This window comes from Pelmatolapia mariae, linkage group LG1 (genome assembly GCF_036321145.2).
Source record: "Pelmatolapia mariae isolate MD_Pm_ZW linkage group LG1, Pm_UMD_F_2, whole genome shotgun sequence".
In the NCBI taxonomy this organism is placed as follows: domain Eukaryota; kingdom Metazoa; phylum Chordata; class Actinopteri; order Cichliformes; family Cichlidae; genus Pelmatolapia; species Pelmatolapia mariae.
The window spans coordinates 39,999,524-40,023,340 of record NC_086227.1 but is presented as its reverse complement, the minus strand read 5'-3'; the positions used below and the strand labels follow the sequence as shown (position 1 = coordinate 40,023,340).

Here is a 23,817-nt window from a genome sequence, read left to right as displayed (position 1 = left end):
GTTAAACTTTATTGAAACAGCTGCGAGAACAGCAACACTGAAAGTTTGAAGGAGCGTTTGGACTCGTCAGATTCACCGGTTCTGTTTTTATTGAACTTATTCCCCACACACACACACGCATAATGAAGGGACCAGATAAAGTCACATGATCAGTGTTTGGACCTGTCAGGTAACGGATTGTGTTCGACATGATTTCACCTGTGACCTCTTTAAAAGACTGTACATGGAGGATGGAGGTGGTGACGCTGGGGACAAAGGTTGCAGCACGTTTCCTTTTTCTGACTCTCAGGTAATGTCAGAATCTACCTCTGCAGGTGAGACTGAACAAAGAGGCGTCACAGCTTTGGAGAGCTTCTTGTTTGACTAACGAGCCCATGACCCCTCGTTACCGTGTTCCTACAGTCTGTCTCGCTTTTCAATAAACGTTTTGTAGAATTTGCAGCGCTGCTGGTTTCTGTTCTTTGATTCCTCTGTGTTTGTTCCTCATGTTGATCAGGTCGGCTCACATTTTCGTAACGGCACAAAAGATACAGGAGCTGATGGTTTGGATAGAAGCCGGATTAAGCGAAATACAACTAGGATTTACTTTAGGAAAGTTAAAAAGCTGAAGACTCTTCCATAAGGAATCTTAAAGAATTACTGAGACGCATTTTTGGAAAAGTTACAAAAGCTTTATTGCGATCAGAGGTGCAGGAACCAAAAACTAAAGTTTCACATCATGTAACAGAACAAACAAACGTCTGTTTCCCTCGGGTGTAGGAATTTAGCCGAATGCAGGGGTGAGGAAGTACGGAAGGAGCGGGAGGCGAACGCAGCGGGAATGTTTGTTCGGAGGACACGTCGTCAACTCGGGAACATCTAACAGGAGCTGCAGGTGGAGGAACGGAGCGAGCTATGCTGTAACGCAGCGTTTCCTTCCGTCAGCCCTTTTAAAATGAATTCACAGCGACAGCGTGCACACAGAGCCAATCCATCGAGCTCCGCCCACCCGAGAGGGACTTCAGTTCTAATCTTTTCCAGGTGCATCGGTGCTTTTGGGTACCGGGCAGTGGTGAAGCAAAGCGTGACGCCTCCAATGCTCCGCACTGTTCGTTTCGCACTGAGATGAATCAGAGGGAGGGAGAGGACGGGTGGGGGTCAGAGGTTGGGGGGGGTGGAGCCTGTGCGGGGTTATGATCCCTGAGCCTCCAGCTCTGACGCAGGTGTGTTGTCGGGCTCCTCGTCATTGTAGATGTTCTCTGCCTGCAAGAAACACGAAGGAACCGTTAGAAGCAGCGGCTGCAGTTCCTACCTCAACACGGGCAGCATGAGAGCTCGGCACGAATCTGATGAACGTCAGACGAACAGCTCATGAAGGGTTGTTTCTCCAGACTGGATATTTGTGCTGCACCATCCAGAGTATCCTGACGGGTAATATCTGCACCTGGTACGGGAACAGCACCAAGCAGGACAGACGAACTCGCTGAAGAGTGGTGCACTCTGCCGAACGCATCATTCACTCAGAGCTCCCTCACCTGCAGTCTATAGACTCTGTGCGCCTTAGCATGTGCTACTTCTGGTGGGGAAACTCCTGTATAGCGCTTCGTTTCTGGTGTGATATTCACTCCTTGTTCAACAAAGTAGCCAACTTTATTTTTTACAACTATTATAGATGTTTTAAGGCTGTAAAAACCCCTCACTGCACACTTTGTACACTTTTCTCAGACAGGCATGAACATTTTCACACTTTTCTCTCTTGTTTAAACTCTCAAAGTTCAAACCTTTGTAGAAAAATAAGTCCAGTATTATAGAATGAAACCAAAGACCAAACTCTGTTTTCAGCTCCAGAACACGGAATAGAGCAGCTGCCAGAGAATTCAACATTAATGAATCAGAAGTCCAACTTTTTGTGCGATGGTTAGCATCTTCAGAGTCACACTGCTAGCGATCGATGTAGCGATTCTGTACTGTACAGGAGAGACGGCACGGAGGAGATCGACAATGGTCTGCAGCCGATCAGGATGCAACAAAACAATGCGCTGTAAAAAAAAAAAAAAAAGCATGCAAAATTGCACTAAAAAAATCCGCTTCTGCTCCATTAAGGCCAACACAGAGAGAAAGAGGAGGAGCTTCCGCCAGGCTACTCGGGCAATGAACCAGGTGTAGGACTGGAGACTCTCACTGTTCACTGTCAATCTGCTGATTTGCACCTTTTTAATTTGGATTTTTAACTTTAATTTTATACTTGATTTGTAATTTCAGTTTTATTCGTGTATCTGGTCTGTCGTACTGTGTATGCGACAAATAAAATCTGAATTTGGATCAGGGCTCGTACGGCCAGCTCAGAGCGGTCCACTGCTGTGTTGTTAGCCATTCCTGGGTCTTTGTCCTGTTGGAGGACCCACAAGCTGCGACTGAGGCAAAGCTTTGTGACGCTGCACAGCTCAGCCCAGAATGCACAGTAGCTATAGCGCTGTGACCACGGAGCTGATGAGACGATCGAGGCCTTGAACGCTACAACCGAGACGGCTCCAGTAAGACAACATTCCCAGTGTCTCTGTTAGTGTTCAGCACGGATCCTGCATCACGCTCAGCCTCCCTCCAAAACCTCGGAAACCATCACCGCACCTCGAGTACGTTTAAATAAATAAATCTTTGTTTGGAGGATCAGACGGCTGATGTTCTTGAAATCAAAACGACCGTTGGCGCGCTCGTGACACCGTTTCCTGCTTCTGAAACATCTCCAAACGAGCTTCCAGATGTTTTGGTCTTTGGCGCGAGTGAAACGATATTCTGTTTTCCTGAAGTCGGCTTTCACAAGTCGAAATGACATTTCCATGTCAGAACTCTGAGCTGCTGCTTTCACCGTGTGGCCGACTAAGCAGGAAAAACCTGTCGCACCACCCACCACTTCATCTGATCTGTTACTGTCACATACTGTGTATCTGTGTGTGTCTGTGTGTGTGCGCGCTCACCATCTGCCACACTTGCATGATGTTGTCCTCGGACACTGAGCAGATGATCCAGGGCTCGTTGGGGTTCCAGGAGAAGTCTGAGATCTTTGCCGTGTGGCCGCCGTGGATGAACTGATGGAGATCAGCAATGACAGGTTAGAGAGGCGGGGCTTTGTTCTGACAGGAAAATGATGCACCTGCTGAGCACACTCTCTGCTCACTCTCACTTGTGTCATTGAAAGGTCAAAATGAACTAAAACATGTTTGGTTTTTAGGTCAGCCGTGATCATGTGATCAGAATAAAGACATGCGAGTGACGCTGACATCATCACCTACCAGGAGCTCTGGCGGGCCGTCTTCAGCGTCCTCTGCAGACTGCTCCTCCCCAATTTTGCTAAAACAACACAAGTCGATATCAGTATTTTTAATAAAAATACATTAGTGTCATTGTCTCAAGCCCCGCCCTGATCTGAAGCTCCGCCTGACAGCGAGGCATTACCTGAGATCCCAGACATTGAGACGCCGGTCGGTGCCACTGGACGCCAGGATCGTCTCGTTGTGAGGAGACCATTGTACCTAATAAAAAGGACAGGAAGGCCTCGCCATCATTTTTCCGATCACGTGTGAGTCGCAGACGAAGCTTCACAAACACTTTCAGGTCTTACCTGGAAAATTTCATCTTTGTGTGACTCGAAGGAGTGAAGCTTCAGTTTGAGGTTTCTCAGATCCCACAATGCAACAGTCTGACAGGAAGAAAAGCACACACACCTTAACATATACGAGTAATAGAAAAAACTTTATTCGTACGATGACAGGAGCAGGTGGGTGTGTCCTCTACCTTATCGGCAGAGCCGGTGGCCAGGATGAACTCGCTGTAGGGATTGAAGCTCAGACAGTTGACCTCGGCGGTGTGAGCGTCCACCGAGTGGCTCGCTTTGGACGTGTTATTAGAGCGCGTGTCCCATCTGAGGATGGATGGAGGCGGGTCAGAGCCAGCAGGTTTGATCGCAAAGTTAGAAACAACCACCACCTTTAACGATCACTTACATCATCAGCTTCTGGTCGTCGGCGACTGAGCCGAAAAGTGACTCGTGGAGGAGATGCCAGGAGACGTCCTCCACGACCGCCGTGTGGCCCGTGAAGATGGTCTTTGCGTCCAAGATCTTCCCTTCTTTTGGACCGCCCCCGATGTCCCACAGGCAGATGGTCTGCGAGGAAGAGGAGGCGGGGCGTGGGGAAGTTTTATGAGCAAACAAACAGGAAATATTTAATTGTTCTGTAACTGCGTTCGTCTTCAGAAGATAAAAGCAAAGACGATCAAGTTCTTATTCCTCTGAATGACTACATGTAGAGTTTAGTGTCAGCTGTGACCATCAGGGGAAAAATCCACTCGTTAACGGGACTGAGCAGCAATAATGAGACGACTTCTGTACGTCACCGCGTGACCGGGACGAAATGTTTGGCTACCTGCTACTTTTCGCTCTGGAATTTTTTTCCTTGGAAAATTGATAAAAGACAGAAATATTTTTGATCATCTTGTCAACTTTTTAAAATTAAAAGGGCCTTTATTCTGAAAGTCCCACAAGTCTTGACAGCATCCAATAAGAAACTGGAAGCTTTTATTTTGAAAAGCTGGCCTTTTAAAAAACATTTTTAAAGGTATTTTAGTTTGAAATCTGACATTGAGCATCCTGGTAATGTCCTGCTGTCGTCCTGTGTGACCTCCAAACCCTTAAACTTGACCCTCACAGGGACCCTTCTTCAGTTCGTGTACTGAAGCTAAACGATGATGTCACGTACGTGGTCGTCGGAGGCGCTGAGCAGGTTGCCGCTGAGGTTTGGATTCCAGGAAAGGCCATATCCTTCTTTCTGGTGACCTTTCAGTCTTAGGTCGGGACTACACTCCCCGCTGGGATCTGAAACGCACACATAAATGCCTCGTCACGATGCGTGAGGGCGTTTGATTTTAGCATGTAGCGAGCAGCCGGGCGGCGACCTCACCTGGCTTAGACGGGTGTTTAGTGTAGTCGAAGACCAGCACGTCGGAGGTGGGAGTCTTGGTGGCAATGATGCAGGGGTTCTGGGGCATGTAGCGCGCTCGGTTCACTTCGCCTTCGTGGTTGATCTTTATCTCGATCTCAATCTTCCCGCTGACGGAACCGAAGCCGCCGAACTCTGAAAGATCAACAATGCTCAGATGGAGAGGAACAGGCGACGGCGGCACGACCGCCGTGTCCTGACTTACTGTACCTGAAAGCTGCTCAGTGGCACGCTAACACACTAATGCTACCTGTGGGAGTGGCGCACCTTCAGCACACCTGAACACAGCATCAACGTACCTGCTGGGAGACACAACAACACAGTGTGAGTGCACAGATCAGCTAAACCCCTCCCCCTCCCTTTCAGACAGGAAGTAACTGTAACCAGCACATAAACACGCCCTCGCTTACCTCCTTTCTCACTGTCGTAGTGCGACGCGTCAAACTGGGCGTCGTCGTTTGGAACCTGGACGCTCGCGATAACGAGGTGGTTCTGCTCGTCTGATGTGTGCGTCCCTAAAACCAGCCTGTGGACCGCGTAGTCCTTCCCCTCCGGCCTGTGGAGAGCGCAGAGTTGAACCGTCACCATAACCAGCCAATAAAGCAGCAGCTTCACACACACCTGAGCAGCCTTCTTTTACCTGCTGACATCCGGGAGCCACTGCACTGTCAGGCTGGGCCACTCCAGCGCGTGCGTCATCACCAGGTCGTACAGGAAGGGCGTGTTCTTCTTCCAGATCTTGTACTCCTCGTTGATGACCCGCTCCTCCACCGCATCGTCGTACACTTCGGAGAGACCACAAGGTGAGACATAGGTACACACGTCTCATCCTGACTGTATGTGAGCCGCAGACATCTGCTCCTGTTCTGCAAGTCTTTGACCATATTTTTACAACTGCCTTAAAAAGACATTAATAAGAGAAACTCTTTAAAAAGAAATAACTGTATGTATAGAAAAGATGAGGATGCTTTGGTCCAATCAGGTCGTCCGACACACGAAACACCGTATGTTTACACAAATCAGCTGTTCAGAATTTCTGTTAAATCTCTCATTAGTATTATCATAACTTCCACTGCGCTTAATGTACAGCAAGATTTTTCTTATATGTATTTTCCTGTATGCAGTAATCATCTGTAGGGCTGGGCCATATCATACCATTCACGGTAATACCGGTACAATGTTAGGCAACGATAAGAAAATGAAATATGGCGATAGAATATGGGTAAAACGCGCATGCGCAGTGCCTTTGTTTTCATACGCACATGGCGGCGACGGAGAACGAGAAGAGTGAAAGTGGATCGTTGAATGAAACGATGAACCAGAACTGGTTTGTAAAAATGCTGCAACTTCAGTGGTGTGGAACTGGTTTAGCTTTCGTCCGTCAGATACACAACAAAGCACTATTTTTGGTAGAGCATGCTAGCGGGCCGTCGTTATTACCGTGGTTTTTGGAAAATACGGCACACTTAAAATCAATCCTTTGATTTTTCTGAAAATCCACAGTGCCCCTTATAATCCCGTGTGCCTTATGTATGAATTCTGGTTGTGTTTACTGACCTCGAAGCGATTTTATGTACACGGCGCTCGAAAATCTGTCAAATGTTTCAGTACGACTTTGCTAAGCTACGAAGCCGCACCGCTTGATGGATTGTCGGAGCATTACGGCTATCGTAGGCAGGAGCCTCGCGGAGTGATACGTACTGTGCTTCAACATAATATTACCGTATTGTGTGTGTATAACCTCTTTTTAAGTTTGTGGATATTATACATGGTTATGCTGAGGATATGTCGGCCAGTTTCCACTGGAAATGCCTTTTGGTTAAACTGTCAGTGAGGAATTTGCATTTGCACTGTTAAATTTTTATATAACTTTAATGCACATAAAAAACAGCTGCTTGTTTAAGTGGAAATACATTGATGTTTTTTTGCACTAATAAAGTTGTGGAGTTGTAAAGTATTTTGTCTAGTGTCAATTATATCGTCAGTTATATCATTATCGCAAATTTTCAAATGTATACAGTGATAAATATTTTTGGTCATATCGCCCTGCTCTAATCATCTGTACATTGTATAGTATTGTTCTTATTAATTTTTCTAACACTTCTTTAATTCACCTTTTCTTCGTGTCCCTTCTGCTGATGTGAAAAGTGAATTTCCCCAGTGTGGGATGAAATAAAGTCTGTGTCTATCTCATGATGCCATGCTGCTGATGTTTTGGAGTTTTCCCCTTTTTCTGCGGGAAATTCAATTCAATTCAATTCAGTTTTATTTATATAGCGCCAAATCACAACAGCAGTCGCCTCAAGGTGCTTTATATTGTACAGTAGATCGCACAATAATAGATACAGAGAAAAACCCAACAATCATATGACCCCCTATGAGCAAGCACTTTGGTGACAAGAAAATGCTGCATCGCTCCTGAGTGTTACTGCCCAGTGATGGATCAGCCTGCTGTGAGGAGGAGAGACCTGTGAAGGTTTCTATCGTCACCTGTGACCACGAGCTGCAAACAACAGATATGAGCTTCCTCTGAACGGCGTCCCAGCTTTAGAGATGTGGTGAGGTGTTTCGTGATCTGGGAGAAGAGCCAGCAGGACTGGGACACGCTCTGAGGAACTGATGCTTTCACTGACCGCTGTCGGCTCAAAGTAATGAGGCTTTACACCAGCTGACCGAAACTCTGCTGCCCAACTCGTCACTGGGACCAGGAGGAGAGGTATGAAGCTCCGACCTGCACGGCTAATACCTTTGGAGACTTTGGAGCTTGAACATCTTCGGGCTTCAGTCAGCCTGTGGATTACTGTTTACTTTTACTGTATTTTAAATTTTGATTTATTAAGCAGTTTTCATTTTTTACCTCAGTTATTTTATTATTATTTACTCATTACAGTAGTCAAATTACTGTATATTTTACTCTATTTTTATTATGCATCTGCCTCGTTTATTAACAGTTTTTACTGAATTAGTTTCTAAATGTAGTCTTAATCTGCTCATAGACTACTTAAACGTTGAAAGTGTTGCTTTTGTGTTCTTTTTAAGTTATTATAAATCGCTTATTACTGCATAATTATTTTACTGATTTATTGTCGGCTCTGACCGGAGTGAAAGCTGCTGACAATAAAATCTGATTGATTGATTATCTGATTAATAATCACGTGATGCCGCCTTCACAGCACTTTCATGTATGAAACGTTACCAGGGAACCAGAGTGGACCTGGACTGGAGCAGTTTGGGGTTCAGCCAAAGTGCCTTGCTCAAGGAGTCCTGACCAGCCTCACGTGCAGCAAACAGACTCCAGCTGTGTGCGGGCTGACTAACAGAGGAGCTGCTGTTCGTGGTGAGGCAACAGCTCATTAACGTCAAACCGGGTCAGTTTGGAGCTCTGACGTCATACCGAACCTAAAGATTGGGCGTTCAAACGCGCTCGTGTTTAAAAACGGAGGCTTTAAACCCGGGAAAGCTCGCGCTGACAGCTCTGATATTAGCATGTGATGCTAACATGAGACCATAACAGAGTCTGCACGCACAAAGCGGCGCGCTCGGAAAACAGGCCAAAGCAGTTTTTCGGCGCCGAGCAGCGGCCGTTAAACGTACCCTCTTTATCGGCCATTGTCCAAACTCTGCCCGCGACTCGGAGCCGGACAGCAGAGGATCCAGGAAGGCGGGAGTTCTGTTAAAACTGCTGCTCGGGGGAGCCGCTGCTAAACCCAGGGTCCTTCCCTCTCAGCGCCGGATTACGGAGGAGCGCTGCGCATGCGTGAGCGCGCGCATACTACAGGGGATCAGCGCTGCGCACAGACTGCGCAGACAGGGCATGCGCATCGAAAACAGAGAAAACACAGAAACAGCGGAGTACCAGGACCACGGTGATGGGCACAGGACCAAAGGCAACAGTACAGAGGGCGGGGTCACGTGGAGGCGGGGTCGAATATAAAATTTACACTTTACAAGATTTACAAGAAACTATTTGGCAAATTCATTAGAAAAAAACTGTATTTTTTAAGAGGAAGGAACAGAAAATGTACAAGGAAAAATGTACTTTTTTATTTTCTTAATGTGGCCCCAATTCTGTGCCCTACAAAACAGACACAGTGAGCAGTTTGCCTCTGACTGGAGGTGTGAGACAGTATAAGTACTCAGCATCTCGCCTGAAATCAACCAAATTTTGCTCCAAAAGGTGAACCGTTATTAGATATTCACATAATAAAGGTGTCGTTTAAGTAAACCTGAATACAGGGAGTAATGAAACAGGCTGAGATCACACCTGAGGCTGCTTTTCATGTTCTTTAATCCAACAGATGAAGGACGAAAAAGCAGCAGTAAGACACTGTGATGTTCATCGGGAAAAGGCTTTATGATCCAGAGGAAGAAGCAGCTGAGCTCCCTGCAGCTCTGATGAATGTGACAATATAAATTTGAACCTTGAAGCCGAGTTAAACTTCACAGAGAAGCAGCTCTGAGGTGTGACTGATGCACATTTAACACACCTGTGAACAAACTACAGCAGACTTACAGATCCTGCTATTAAAAGATCATTCCATACACACAAAAATGAATTTAAAAAAAGCCGATTTAAACAGAGCTTAAATATTTTTATTTTCTTTTGAGTAATTTTTGGATTTATTTTAATTTTCATTGGATGTCTCATACAGATTGGCTGAAACCAAAAAACTAAACTGAAGCAAGTAAACGTACACTGGAACCAAACTGAAAAAAGAAAAAACTGAAATCAAAGGCAGAACTGTGAGACCTCAGTAACACGGACAGCCAAGGAGGTCAGAAAGGTGCTTTTATTTTGGTGAGTGTGAACAGGAAACAGACCGGCTCTGCATTCCAATGAGTTTATTTTGTAAAAGTTTTGTCCATAAACAGCAAAAACAGTTTACAGTAAATTACAAACCTTTAAAATGCAAAACATGTTCCAAATACGAGCATTGACAAAGATCAGAAAGAAACACCGACAGAGGAAGAGACGAGTTCACGCAGAGAGGATGTCTCGACCCGCCGTGGGAAAATAAACAGTCTGTATCTGATGACAACAGCAGTGGGAGCAAAGCAAAGGCAACGGAGTTAAAAGACCGAGCGGTCAGGCGTCGTCTTTGATTCGGTCGAAGGAGGATTTGGCAACTTCAAAATAAAAGATGACACCGCCCGTCTCCTCTGAGGGTGGACGCGGTCCAGGTTACCTTCGGGATTACAGACAAGCCAACAGAAACAGAGGCGTCCGTTTCCTTCAGGTTCACTCGCTAACAGCAACATGACGCTGACCTCTGAGCATCCACCAGGTCATCTGCAGAGTTACCTCAGTCTCTGTGAGTTAACCCGTGAGGTCATCATCATCATCATCTAACGTGTTTTGGAAAAAAGCGAAAACAAGAAAATGTTTTTGATGTCAGAATGATTCAGTTTAGTCTCCTGATTGGCAGAGACAAAAACACTCCCATATTTTTCACAGCAGGGTCAAAGTCCCGGCGCCAACCGGCGCCGCGTGGCCTCAAACTCACAGCGGGGAGGGTGGCGGTAGACCCACAGGTCAAAAACTGAGTTGTTAGGGGCTTAACTTGATGAGTTTGTCAGCCTGATCCTCCTCCACCTTGTTTTTTTAAACAGGAAGTAGTCTGGAGAGGTGGAAGTCCTAAATCAGAAATGAGTCCATCAGAGGGACAGCTCAGAGTCAGAGAGGCTGAGATGGTCTGAGCGTGTGCAGAGAAGGGAGGATGAAGATGGAGCTGCCAGGCAGGAGAAGAGGAAGACCTCAGAGAAGATTCACGGATGTAGTGAAGGACATGCAGAGGAGGAACCTGGGACAGGAGGAGGTGGAGAGGACTGGAAGAAGAAGAAAGTCTACTGGTGTGGAGAGGATAATCCCAGTTACTTTCTTCGTGTGGTAGTTTTCAGAGGTGGGTTTGCAGGGATGGGGGTTTTCAAAGAATCTTCACCTACTCAGAGCACACATTTCACAGCTTGTGAAGAAACAAAATAATCTGAAAGGGAAAACATTCGAACGGCTCGTCAGAATGAAGAAGAAACCGGATCAGGTCTCCCACACGTCGTCTGTTGTCAGGTTTCCCAGTTTCCACACCGTGTTAGGCGGATGTGACGCGAGGGTCACCGCTGCCGATCTGATGGATGCTCAGAGGTTAAACAGAAGAACCAGCGGACACTTGGATGGATGGCGAGTACAACAGCAGAGCATGCCACTATAAAAAGCTTTGAATTATACAGTGATCTATTTCACAGGTACACAGAGGAACGGATGTGTCACTTCTCCATAAAAAGATGAGCTGTTTTCTAGAGCGGTCTGAGTAGAATAGCGCTCCTACACTCTACAACCAAAGTCAAATATACAGATAAGAGTTAATACGGAGTTACAATGTGTAACCCGGTTGTGCACAACACTCCATACATTTATCTATGTATTTCCATTCATCTTTTTCTGGTTACATAAAAGAGTAACATATAGTGTGGATGGATAATGTTTGACACTGAATATTCCATAAACCACTCCCATAATTATCCAGGTAAAAAAACAGAAACCTATTTCAAGCTACAACTAGAGTGATCAGTACACCGCAAAACCCGACATACATCATAGACGCTAGGAGAGTATGTGTGTATTTATATGTGTATATATATATATATATATATATATATATATATATATATATATATATATATATATATATATATATATATATATATATATATATATATATATATGGGCCTTATCAAATGCATTTGTACACAGTGACAGGTGATCATGAGTGATGCGTACAGGTAGGTCTGTGCAGTCAGTATAAATACTGTCTGATGGTTATCTACACTGTGTGAGTATGACGTACAACTGGACGAACACACCTGACCTGTCGCACAAGGTGTGACTCAAAGGTTCTGAGAGCGAGTCCACCTGTCTGCTTAGACTGACGTCATCACCGTTTCCAGGTCCAAACTCTGAGGAAGACAGTGAAGAAGGTCCAACTCAGTCGAGGGATCAGCGTGGCTGTTCTCGCAGACACACCGCGGTGTCCAGGCTGGGGTGTCGGCGAGGAGAGGGGTTTAAAGGAGATGCAGAACTGACTGTGAGCCAGTGGAGGCTCATAAGGGTGGGGCTGAGAAGTTTTGAACGTACTGCAGAACTCATCTAGTGCTGTGATTGGCCGACCGAACCGGGCATCGTTACAGTAGTCCAGGTGGGAGGCGATGAAAGGCATGAATAGAGGTTTCAGCTGCAGAGGCTGAAAGTCTGAGAGCACTGGCTCGAGTCTGGAGATGTTCTTTAAGTGGCAGGATGCAGTTTCAGAGATGGACGTAAGATTGGTTGGATAACTCATGAGCTAGAATGTCCAGGTCTCTGTAAAAGGTCATGTCCCTGCTGGACGGAAGCAAACGCCATCACGTGGCTGGAAGAAGACGCTGACAATGGACTAAACGCCCACAGCACGAGGCCAGTCGTTAATCTGCTCCTCTGCGGTTTGGACTACTCGCTGTGAACAAGCGCCGAGCATTCAGGTATTTGGTGTCCGGGACAGCGTGTCAAAGGTCAAAGGTCTGCAGCACGTTAAACAGAGCCTCGTGCAACGCAGGAGACACGTGGACCAGAAACAGGTCGATACGACAAAAAAGTTCACCTGATTTAAACTGAGCAGGTATGCTGGATATCACCGGGCCGAATTTATATCAGGTGACGTTTCTGGACGAGTTCTCAGAACCTTGTGATCGCATCCAAGTCGCAGAGCAAGCACAGATGCACCAATACTGTGTTTCTACTGTGTTTCTACTGTGTGTGACAAACTACAGGAAGTAGTACATGTAAAAAGTCGTTTTTCAGCAGTTAGTGAGGAGGCAGGTCAGGACCGTAAGTTTGTGGACACAAGCTCTGCAGTTTCACACACACCACTGTGGACGCCAGCTTTAACTCAAGGGTGAATTAAACTTGCATTCTCTCCAACGATCACCAGGGGGCGACATCTCTGCAATCTGATAGACGTCTATGAGAAAATGGGAGGTCAGTAACACTTATGGTGTCAGTCGGCGTCTCGGGTCTTATCGTTTAATTTGGAGATTGTGGTCTCATGAGTCCGAGTCCCTCACTCATACAGTCTGCAGCCAATCAGACAAAAGCTGTTGTTAAAAAGGGAGGAGCTTATTCCAGACTGCTCGAGTCTGTGATGTGCAGAGGCAAAATGATCCAATAACTTACAGGCCTGAGCGTACAAACATAAAACATAAGCACTGCGTCAGCGTGTGAAGAGATAAATCTGGGCGTTTCACATCATGTTTGTCCACTTGGAGCCTGAATTACACCCACAGAAACACACAGACGGGTCACGTTGTTGTGTTACCTCTGAGCTCTCACTGATTTCAGTCACAGACGTTTAAGTAAAGCCTACAGCTTTTTGTTGTAAAAAAAACCATGAACTAACGCAGAGTAAATGTGCGAAACATTTACCGTTACCGGCACAGCGTGACAGAAATGCTTATACTGGGTTTGCTTTAGTCAGCCTAGCTTTCATTAACCATTGTTTACATTCATCCTTTAAAATGGATTCAATTCCATAAAAAACACGCTGCGGTTACAGAGCGCAGCTGGTTAGCTACAGCAGAGCTAGAAATAGCTTCAAATCCAGACGGCTTCAGCTCTGTCGTCAGACTGCACCGGGGTTTCCTTTTGAATAAAGCGAGCTCGGACGGTCGGGTCAGTACGAACAGCTGACTCTGTTTGCTGATTGTTTGGAAGGTGCGGTCAGATCGAAGCGAGCTGGGCGAAATTTTTGAGTTTTTCTGTGCTTTGTGAATTTTCAGCAGGTTCATTCTGCTGGGCTGTTAGCTACCTCCACAATAACACCAACACAGAACATTTTAACTGTGGCTTTTATCCTGGAATCAACATCTGGATCACATCTCTGGAACAACATCTGCTTCAGCCAATCAGCATTTAGGATTTAGAGAGCCCTGCTGCTGATGTCATCAAAACGAGGGGGGAAAAAGACGTGCAAATTCAATCAGAGATCAACGTGAGCAGTTCGACGAGTCGGACAGCAACATCAAAAAAATGCTAACACAACCAATAAGCATTCACAGCACCTGGCCAGCTCACCTGAGCAACTACAGGTACCTCACTGTGCACACGATCACTGCCTGATCTGTACTGGAGACCCGATTTATTCCACACGTGTGCAAACACGCTCACACTTCCTGTCACAGTTTCAAAGTAATATTTTTCTTGCTGGTGTTACCTGATACCTACGTCTTCTGTTGTGAAGAAATTAATATGGCATATTTATTCTTGTTTGTCTAAAGCAGCCTTCTTTTATCTGCCAGTTTTCCCCTCAAACGGATACATTTATAGAAGAAATCTTTAACTTTATAAGTTTGATTGATAAATATCTTTAAACATGCTGAAAAAAATGTGCTTACTTTGACTTTTTAATTTTTGCACAATCGAAAGAATAATTTGTTCATATTTTACAGTTACTTTGTAACTAATCCAAGTTTTTATTATTAACACGCTGAATCACAAAAAAAAATTATTTATATTCGGTGTGATCAGTCAGCGACGTGGTTTTTAAATGTTGTCGATGTTGGCAGAAGAGCGCTCTGTGATGACATCACAAACACCGATTGGCTAACGCAGCTGTTGCTCAGATCTGCGTGTCCGTCTGTGACGAGGTTTCCAAGATTCACGGTCCGGACTGAAGCGGATCTTTCACACTAAAGCTAAAACTTTACGCTCCTAAATCAGCTACTTTATGAGACGTGAAGCTTAAACACAGTAAATGAAAACACATCGCTGTCGCCTCAGGCCAAGTAGAAACAAATCAAATCAAAAATAAAGCTCCATTAAAAACACACATTATGGTATCAAAGCTCCTAAAGGTTTACATGTACTTAATGCCACTTAAAATATCCTTCAAATCATCGCATGAAACTAATTACAACCTTCAGCCGTTGATTTTCGAGGCTTCTCCTGGGATTAAGTGAGAGTGCTGAGAAATAACCTGTGTGACGTAATGCCCAGTCTCAAGCCTGGTACCAACACGGAGGCTGATACCAGCATCAGTAAGGGTGCATCTTTCATACAAACACACACTGAAGAACAGGAAGTGGAGGTGTCGATGGCAGCCAGCAGGTGGTGCTGATGAGAAATCATGTTGTGGGGTCACCGTCCCAACGTCGCAGCTACACACAATGATTTCCCCTCTAGTGTTCCTCTAAGAGCAGCTGGTTCTGAGGAAGGAAAAGACAGCATGTTCAGAAAAGCTAAAGCAGACTAGTCTCAGGCACTTTCACATTCAGCACATTTAATGTGTAATCCACAGGGTTTTTTGACCATTGTTGCGGGAGCACATTTGTGAGGTCAGGACTCCGTGCAGGCCAGTCAACCACACCAGTCTGGCTCATCCATGTCTTTATGGACCTGCTTTTTGCACTGGTGCGCAGCCATGTTGGAAGAGGAAGTGGCCATCCCCAAACTGTCCACACATAGTTGGGAGTATGAATTTGTCCAAAGTGTCTCAGAATGCTAAAGCATGAAGACTTCCTTTCATTAGAAGTAGAGGGCCGAGCCCAGCTCCTGAACTCCAACCCTACACCAAACTTTACACTTGGCACAGTGCAGTCAGACAAATACCCGGCTGCACATGGAGTGTACAAAGAAAGCTGAACAGCTATGTTGGCTACCACATTGGATTTTTGGTTGCAAAACACAACACAGTCATAAATGTCTCATAAAAGCATTTAAGCCTTGGTCTAATTAAAAGCTTCGTGAAATAAAGCTTTAGCTGCTTCTTAAAAGTCTCCACAGAGTCCAAACTCCGCAGTGCATTCCAGGATCCTTGGGTTCTGAAACAAGTGTGAGGGACCACTGAAAGGTTTTGATTCGAGGACCTCAGGCTAAAAGTTCATTAAGGGAGAGATTTATGGGCAAAGGAGCGAATGTTCAGAAGGCCAATCCAACAAAAACATGTCAGCGCGAGCTGGTCGCAGTGAGACTCACAGCAAACAGCCGCACCGTGGGATCAGCCACTGGTTTGGCGATGCAAGCGGTGAGGGCACAGCAGTAAGGCCGCAATCGACAGAATCCAGGGCATCCAGCGATAAAAACTGACGCTGCAGTGGCTGCGAGGGCGCATTTCCAACCACAACCTGAAGAGTAACTGGCAACAAAAACCAGGGACGGCTCCAGTCCAATTGGTGGATCTCCGACCTGGAGGCTCGTCCAATCTGCTCCTGAATGAGAGCCCTACAGCCTTTTTCCTCAATATCTTCTTAGGATTCCCTGAGGTACGGTCCACAAGTAGTAAAAAATATTCATGCGCCACAAACGGTGGCAGAGAAGTCCTCTCATAACTGACCCAGTCATCAAAAAGCTGTTTGATGTGGAGCAGGGAGGAACGGTCATTAAACACAGCAGCAGAGGTAAATGCATCGTCTGCATTTATATTTGAAGGTTTCTTGAATTTGTACCAAGGATGTATAGAACAAATCTTTTTTGTTCTTTTCTATTCGTGTATATTGTTTCCCAGTAATTTAAAACAGGGGTTAAAAACAACTTGGTTTGGGTTGAAACTTCCAACTGAAACCCTGTTTATCAGTTTGGATGCATAACTCGAACCCCTTTCTTGCTTCTGAGTGCTAACATCTTTTATTCCCACCTTACTGTCGGTGGTGTTCTGCATGAGGTCGTTGTCAGGGTCCCCTCCCTCCGAGCCGCTCTTCTGGTCATCATCCTTCCCGTCTTTCCCCAGGTCGTCCTCTCCAGACGAGATCCTCGACAGCTTTGAGGATTTCTGAGGCAGGGAAACGAGCATCAGCAGACAAACTACACATAGTCGCAAACATTTAGGGACATCTTTGTTGGTTGTGTTGTGGAGCATACAACATAACCACTTAGGCTGTATGCTCCACAAAGACTTACTGCAGCCTGCAGCAGCGGGTCTGCTCAAATAACTGATTTTAACAGAAGTGATGAATGAGGTTATGAAGAGAAATGAATGAAATTCTTATGTGTGACATAACAGATACAACAGGCAACAAAGCAAAAACAAAACTCAAAGAACAATCACAGTGACAGCCCCTCCCTGAGCCTGGTTCTGATAGAGGCCACTTCCTGTTCGTCTTCTTTCCCACTGTCACCAAGTGCTGCTCACAGGGAATCAGCTCTAATTCTGCAACTATGTAACTGCGTTATATAAAATATATAAAGTTACATATGAGCTGAGTCAAAGTCCAGACCTGAAAACATGATTTTAGCTTTAATATGAGCTCATTTCTGTTTCTTTGTCCCCATCTGATTAACACACACACACACACTCGTTTTCATATCTTAATGAGGACATCTCATTGACATAATGCTTTCTCGAGCTCCTTACCCTAACCATCAAAAATGAATGCCTAATCCAAACCTTTACCCTAAACTTAACTGTAACCCTGACACTAAAACCACATTTTGAGTCTCAAACTTGTGGGGACCTGGATTTCGTCCCCATAAAATAGCATTCTAATGTGTTGTCCTCACAACGATGTCTAAACATGTACACCACACACACACACACACACGCTGCTCCCAGGAGCGCAGCACATTCCTTCGGATGCACCACATGTGCCGTGTGTAATGGAGACCAGTTGCTAGGCAACTGTGGTTGCTAAGTGAAGAGCAGGATGCGAGTGACTTTTTCAACCTGCCTCCATTTACAGCAGCTTAAACATGAATACAGTAACACAGAGAGAGAGGGAGGGAGAGCTTTCCTCCAGAATAAAGGTCAAACAAAAGACGGAGGACGTGAAAAACACGGGGAAGGTCGTCGGGAGGAGACGCTGCAAACATCTGGGTGAATGAAGGGCAAAAGATGAAGGTTTAGACTCATTTTGAGCAATTAAAAAAATGTTTAGCGGTGAGATTCAAACGATGTCTGCGACGCGGCTTTCACGTGATCCTCTGCAGCATCCATCAGATATCAGCTGATTTTATTTCAGACGTTTGTTATCATCAACAAATCAAACATTCACGTCGCCCTGCTTCATGAAATGTTCCTCAAACAGCACAAACCGATCATCTGTTAGGTCCCGAGTGAGTAATGTGAGTCAACACACACAGAAACACACACTCACCACATCACCACGTGTGTGTTCACGGCGATGAAGGGAGAGCGAGTCACCGAGCTCCCTGATGTTCTTTTAAAATTCATTTAAATATCTGACCAAAGCTTTATTGTTGGGTTTGTGGAGAGCAGGAGAACGCGAGAATAATGCCTCAGACTTTTTAAATCTGGATGATTAATCTCAGATTTTTAGCCGAAACCTGCAGTTCCACTAATGTCCAGCAGAGGCTCCACAGTGAGTCGTGTTTCCAGCCTGCTGTCGGAGCCCGTGGGAACATTTTGATTCAAGCTTTTTATACTAACAGACCGTGATATGTTTCTATAGCACATATTTGACCCCAGCAGGTCAGATTACTGCGGCACAGCTGCTGACCTCTCCTGCTCAAACCCAACCTGAAATAAGCAGCATAACGAGCACAGACTCGTCTCGGACTCCTCTGTCTGCAGGACGGTACCTTGGAGCTGGCTGTCTTTTTCCGTTTGGACCCGGTCTTCTCTCCTTTCAGTTTCTCCTTGTCGTCTTCCTCCTCGACGGAGTCGCCCTCTTCGCCCTCGCTGCTGCCATCGGCGGCGTTCCCGCCCTCCTCCATCTCCGACGAGCTCTGCTGCTGGATGGCCTGCGAGCAGACAACGCCACGTTTGATTAGAAAAGCTGAAAGGAGGATGTTTATCGTGAAAGGCTTTTCTTTGAAGCTTCAGCGCCCTTCTCTCTGATGTGACGATGCGCCCACTGACCTGATAGCCGGTGAATTTCACTCCGGGGTTGTTCTCAATCTCCCACAGGCCCTCGTTGAATCCTTTCCTCTTGTTGGATTTGCCAAATTTGTCTTTGTACTCCTTGTAGGGAAGAAGATCCTTTGGACCCAAGAATGCACTGAAAAAGACGCAGAAGAAGAAGCGGACACGTTTACTTCTGTTATCATAATTAAAAACACCCAGAGCAGCTTTACTGAATGATCTGAAGTTCATTGATGAACATGCGGCGTTTTCACGAGGCTCATCTGGACGGCTCCATCGCCGGTTGGTGATATTTTTGATAATTTAGTGAAAACGAAGCTCCATAAATATTTGACTTGTAAAGTGTGACGGCTGAATATGACCACACAGTGGAGCCTGCTCCCTCTTTTGATCCTCGTCTCCTTCCCGACTCCAACCGGACCGTTATTTACAAAACAAACGTCAAGATTCATTCAGTATCAATGCTATTATCAGATCTATGTCCATCTTTTATATACAGTGTGTGTGATCATGTGTGATGAGCAGGGCTGATCTTACTGCACCTGATGGATGAGAGCATGGATAGCACCAGACTGAAAGTAACTAAGTACATGTACTTGAGTACTTTTTTTTCTGTGTTTAAATGTTGATCTTTTAACTCTGAACATTTGAAACTTTCAGTTCCTTCCCACTGTGTGGCTATTAAGCATAAATCTCCTGATATACAAAGATGATTCATCAGGGATGGAACGGCTCTTCCAGAGATTCTAAATCCCAGGAATCTGATTGAAACCAGGGATCTTTCAGGTGTTGAGCAACACAACGGATCCACAAATCTTAATCAGAATATTTTTATTGTCCTTGTAACAAGTACAACAAAATATTGAAAATAAACAAAAACATCTGTATATGATGTGTTTACAGATGAAGCTACGCAGCAGTGTAAAACCAGTCTGTGTTACCTGTAACGTTTGTGCATCATGTTGATATGCTTTCATGCTCTATATAATTATGTTCTGGCATTATTTTTATTTTATGCTGCAGTAAATAAACACAGACTTTCTCAGCTGGAGAGTTTTATTAAAGTTCTGGTGGTTTTGTTTTGAGGAAAGGTCAAAATTCCTGTATGCAGAAAAACACCCAGCATGTAAATAATTCAAATCATCTACAACTGCAGCGTTAAAGCCCGACAAACGCCAATGAATCGATAAATCTGCTAATATCATGGATATGAGCGTACACACATTTTAACTCCTGTGCAGCCGATTTCCACGAACTGCCCTCCGTAAGAGGCCAAACGCGAGTTTGAGTTTACGCTCTGGATTTATTTCGGATCAAATATCGTGATTCCCGGCCCGTGGACCCGAGCGCTGCAGCTGCCGCTCGCCTCGTAAACACAAGTTGAAAAATAAAAAGGTGCGTACGTTTCATGGGTCCCGAAGAAGAAGATGGGGTATTTGTTGGCAGGTGGCTTGACAGCTCCTTCAGGAAGCTCATCAATCTGAAGCAGAGAGAGAAAGTGAATATTTATCAGAGCGATAACCAACCGAGGTCACAGAAACCTGGAGAGAGGTCAGCGTGTTGGAGGAGGTAGGATGAAAACAACTTTATTTATAAAGCAGCGTAACAGTTACAGAAGCATCGTTTCTATCTTTGAGGATTTTTAACACATTCATGAGTTTCAATGAAGAAATTTCTCTTACAGGAAACACAACAGACACGAAATGCAGAAATAAAAACAAAACGAGCATTTGGTTATAAAACAGCGTGTTGGCCTTACAAAGAGAAACGAATGAAGCAAGGCGCTGAAACTACTTATGTTTCATTAGAGAGGAGTTTTACACTACTTTAAATGATAGCTTTAAACAATTTTCAGCAGCTAAAATTGAATACATGTAGATCCAACCCCCGGTCCCCACAGTGCCTCCTGTGGGCAGTGATGATGCTTCTTTAGGCTGTCCCCACAGGGTGCCATACCCTCCCTGAGCAGGGTAATCGTGATGTTGATGCTTCACAGGGCAAAGGTGGAATGGACTGATTCTTATAGAGCGCTTTTCTACTCTCACAGAGTACTCAAAGCACTCTATACAACATGCCTCATTCACCCATTCACTTTATCTATACATAGTGCTTTCTAACAACATTCACACACATTCACACGCCGATGGATGCATCGGAGAGCAAGTTCGGGTTAGTATCTTGCCCAAGGATACTTCACATGCAGACTGGAGGAGCCAGGGATTGAACCACCAACCTTCCGATCAATAGGTGACAGCTCTACCTCCTGAGCTACAGCCACCCAAGGGTGAACTCCTCACCTGGGACTAAGGCACACAAACTCCTCCACCACGATGGGGAGGTGATTCAGAGCGTGGAGCCTCACAGGTGAGGTGTTCTGGGCATGCCGGGGGGTGAGAACCTGGGGCAGACCCAGGCCACGCTGGGGAGGTTATTTCTCCTTCACTCACTATGTGTTAATAGACCTCTCTGCACTGAATCATACCTGTTATTAATCTCTGTCTCTCTTCCACAGCATGTCTTTATCCTGTCTTCCTTCTCTCACCCCAACCAATCACAGCAGATGGCCCCGCCCCTCCCTGAGACTGGTTCTGCTGGAGGTTTCTTCCTGTTAAAAGGGAGTTTTTCCTTCCCACTGTCGCCAAAGTGCTTGCTCATAGGGGGTCATATGATTGTTGGGCTTTTCTCTGTATGTATTATTGTAGAGTCTACCTTACAGTATAAAGCGCCTTGAGGCGACTGTTGTTGTGATTTGGCGCTGTGTAAATAAAATCTGCCGGGTGGGGAATGCCTCGGTGAGGTGGAGGAGGTGGGCGGGGAGCTTGAAGCACTGCTGCTTAGACTGCAATGACTCGGACAAACAGCAGGAGATGGACAAATAAGTAGGGAGGATAAAAAATACAATAAATTATATGTGAGTGCTGTCAGATTAGAAACAGATGAGCTTCCTGAAAACATGCTGTGAGTAAAGTACCTGCGGTCTGAGGACACTGATGGAGAAGTCCTCCACCCAGGACCAAGAACCGATCTAACTAGATATGAGGCCGTGCTGTTAAATCACAGAAACTTTGACAGGCCCCCGGGCCGTATGTTTGACACCCGTGCTTTAGAGAAACAGCCCAATAGAAGTTACAGTGAAATGCTTTTCTCTGTGCCATTATCCATCAGCTGATCACTACTCAACCACATCGTACGTTTTTAAATGTCTACCTGATACAGCCACATGTTATATGTGGTCTGATTCTTGTATAGCGAGTACTTCTGCACTCAGAGTACTTCAAGCACATTTTTCCATGCTCTAACATCCATACTCTGATGGATGCACCAGAGGGAAGCATGTCAACTAGAGCAGACTGGGACTGAACCAGCAACCTTCTGATTAGTATTGCCCTGCTGTATCACCTGAGCCACAGCCACCCTTCAGTACAGTCAGAGCTTTCCAATGGGTCGGTGTTCCTCTGGCAATCCTAGTCAAACCTCTCTAAGAGTAGATGAATCCATACACGCTCTCATATATGAATCATTTCTGTGTTTAAACTTTGCTTGTGCATGGAGGAACCTCCTGCCCACTGACACACCGAGTCTGACATGAATCAGAGCTTCTGTTGTGAAATGACAGGAGTTTGGGTGGAGCGTGTCCCGTTCATCCACTTTTACAGTCAAATATTCCTAAACTTTAGAGGTCATGACAAATATCGCTGTGCTTCGCTGCACCTTCTGCAGGGTGGAAGCTGAAGCACTGTAGGAGCCCATCACGTCGGTAACATCCTGAACCTGCTGTCAGGATTTTATCTCACATTTTATAAAAGAACCTTTGATAAAACCTCAAACAGCAAAACCATCCTGACAGGGTCCAAACTTTCTCTCTTAGACTTTATCTGAAATGATCAGCATCCTGCACACGGTCCCTGAGCATCACCAGGTGAGCACAGGTGTGCACAGTCACTCCTGACTGCAGGAAAATAAATCTGCATTCATGCATTATGTGAATGCAGTCATGTGAGGACCTGCAGGAGCCGTGGGTCACTCGTGCTGCGTGAGTGGCAGGTATACATACAGGTATACACGAGCCGAGCTGTTTGAAGCACGGGCTCGTTTTAGTGATGTGGGACAGCAGCGAGAAGCCGACAGAAACACGGCGCGTGAGCGGGGTTACCTGAGGTCATGTGCAGGTTTAACATCACAACCACATTAAAACACGCACACGCACGCACGCATGCAGTGCGAAGCTGGGAGCCGCGGAGAGGAGCGCAGTTTCGCAGAAAATGGAGCCCTGCTAAGGGCCCCGAACTCGGTGTAAGATGCCCGCACACGGACGTTGCCCGGGGCCGCAAATGCGCACAGAAATGCGGCTCCGCTCCCGCAGCAGCGGCAGGACCGCGCGCACCGACCCCGCCTCCCGCGCTCCCAGCCCAGACTCACCCTGGCCGGCCAGTGCGGGTATCCCTTCATCTTCGCGAAAACCAAATCTCCTGCCTTGTAGTCCCGCGGCCGAGGGCGAGCCATGTCTGCGGTGGAGCTCCGAGCCTGTGCAGTCCTTCAGTGCCGCGCGGGCTCAACGACCATCGGAGTGTTTACTCGCCGCAGTCACACCGACAGAAATAATTAAAGAAAGGCGGAAAACGGGCCTGACTGACGGGGCTGCCGCTACGCTCGGAGGCGGCCGTAAACGCGGCGGGAATGGCCTACGTAAGAAGCGTAAGAAGCGCGGAGAGCCACAGCGGGGGAAAGACTCGACTTCCGGCCTTCAGAATAAAAACGGCACTGCTGCTCAAACGTCCCCAGCAAACACTTCCGGTTAAATATCCGTCAGCTGACCGGTGGCTGGAAATGTTTTTATTTTTTTTTAAATCAACTTTATTTGATAAAGGAACAAAGTACAAGAGCAGTAGCTACCTCAGTAGCACAAAGATTAAATAAAAAATGTACTCTGCAAAATAATTTAAAGCTTAACACAGAAGAAAAAATATGGATGTTGCAGGGAGAGCGAACAAAAACAGACGAAAAAC

General features: G+C 45.8%; 2 protein-coding genes across 2 annotated transcripts; both read right to left on the bottom strand.

Moving 5' to 3' along the window:
* Positions 1-649: 649 nt before the first annotated feature.
* On the bottom strand, positions 650-8,726 carry LOC134632406 (histone-binding protein RBBP7). The gene is made up of 12 exons (XM_063481112.1): positions 8,568-8,726; positions 5,614-5,758; positions 5,384-5,529; positions 4,935-5,108; positions 4,734-4,849; positions 3,981-4,141; positions 3,772-3,898; positions 3,599-3,676; positions 3,433-3,509; positions 3,270-3,327; positions 2,955-3,065; positions 650-1,242 (listed from the first exon to the last, which is right to left on the bottom strand). The coding sequence occupies exons 1-12, from the start codon at positions 8,581-8,583 to the stop codon at positions 1,171-1,173; spliced, it is 1,281 nt and encodes a 426-aa protein (XP_063337182.1). The 5' UTR covers positions 8,584-8,726; the 3' UTR covers positions 650-1,170.
* Positions 8,727-11,670: 2,944 nt separating this feature from the next.
* On the bottom strand, positions 11,671-23,512 carry hdgfl3 (HDGF like 3). Its single transcript, XM_063481069.1, has 6 exons — positions 23,231-23,512; positions 20,215-20,291; positions 18,809-18,947; positions 18,529-18,690; positions 16,628-16,762; positions 11,671-15,200 (listed from the first exon to the last, which is right to left on the bottom strand). The coding sequence occupies exons 1-6, from the start codon at positions 23,312-23,314 to the stop codon at positions 15,174-15,176; spliced, it is 624 nt and encodes a 207-aa protein (XP_063337139.1). The 5' UTR covers positions 23,315-23,512; the 3' UTR covers positions 11,671-15,173.
* Between the last annotated feature and the right edge of the window lie 305 nt (positions 23,513-23,817).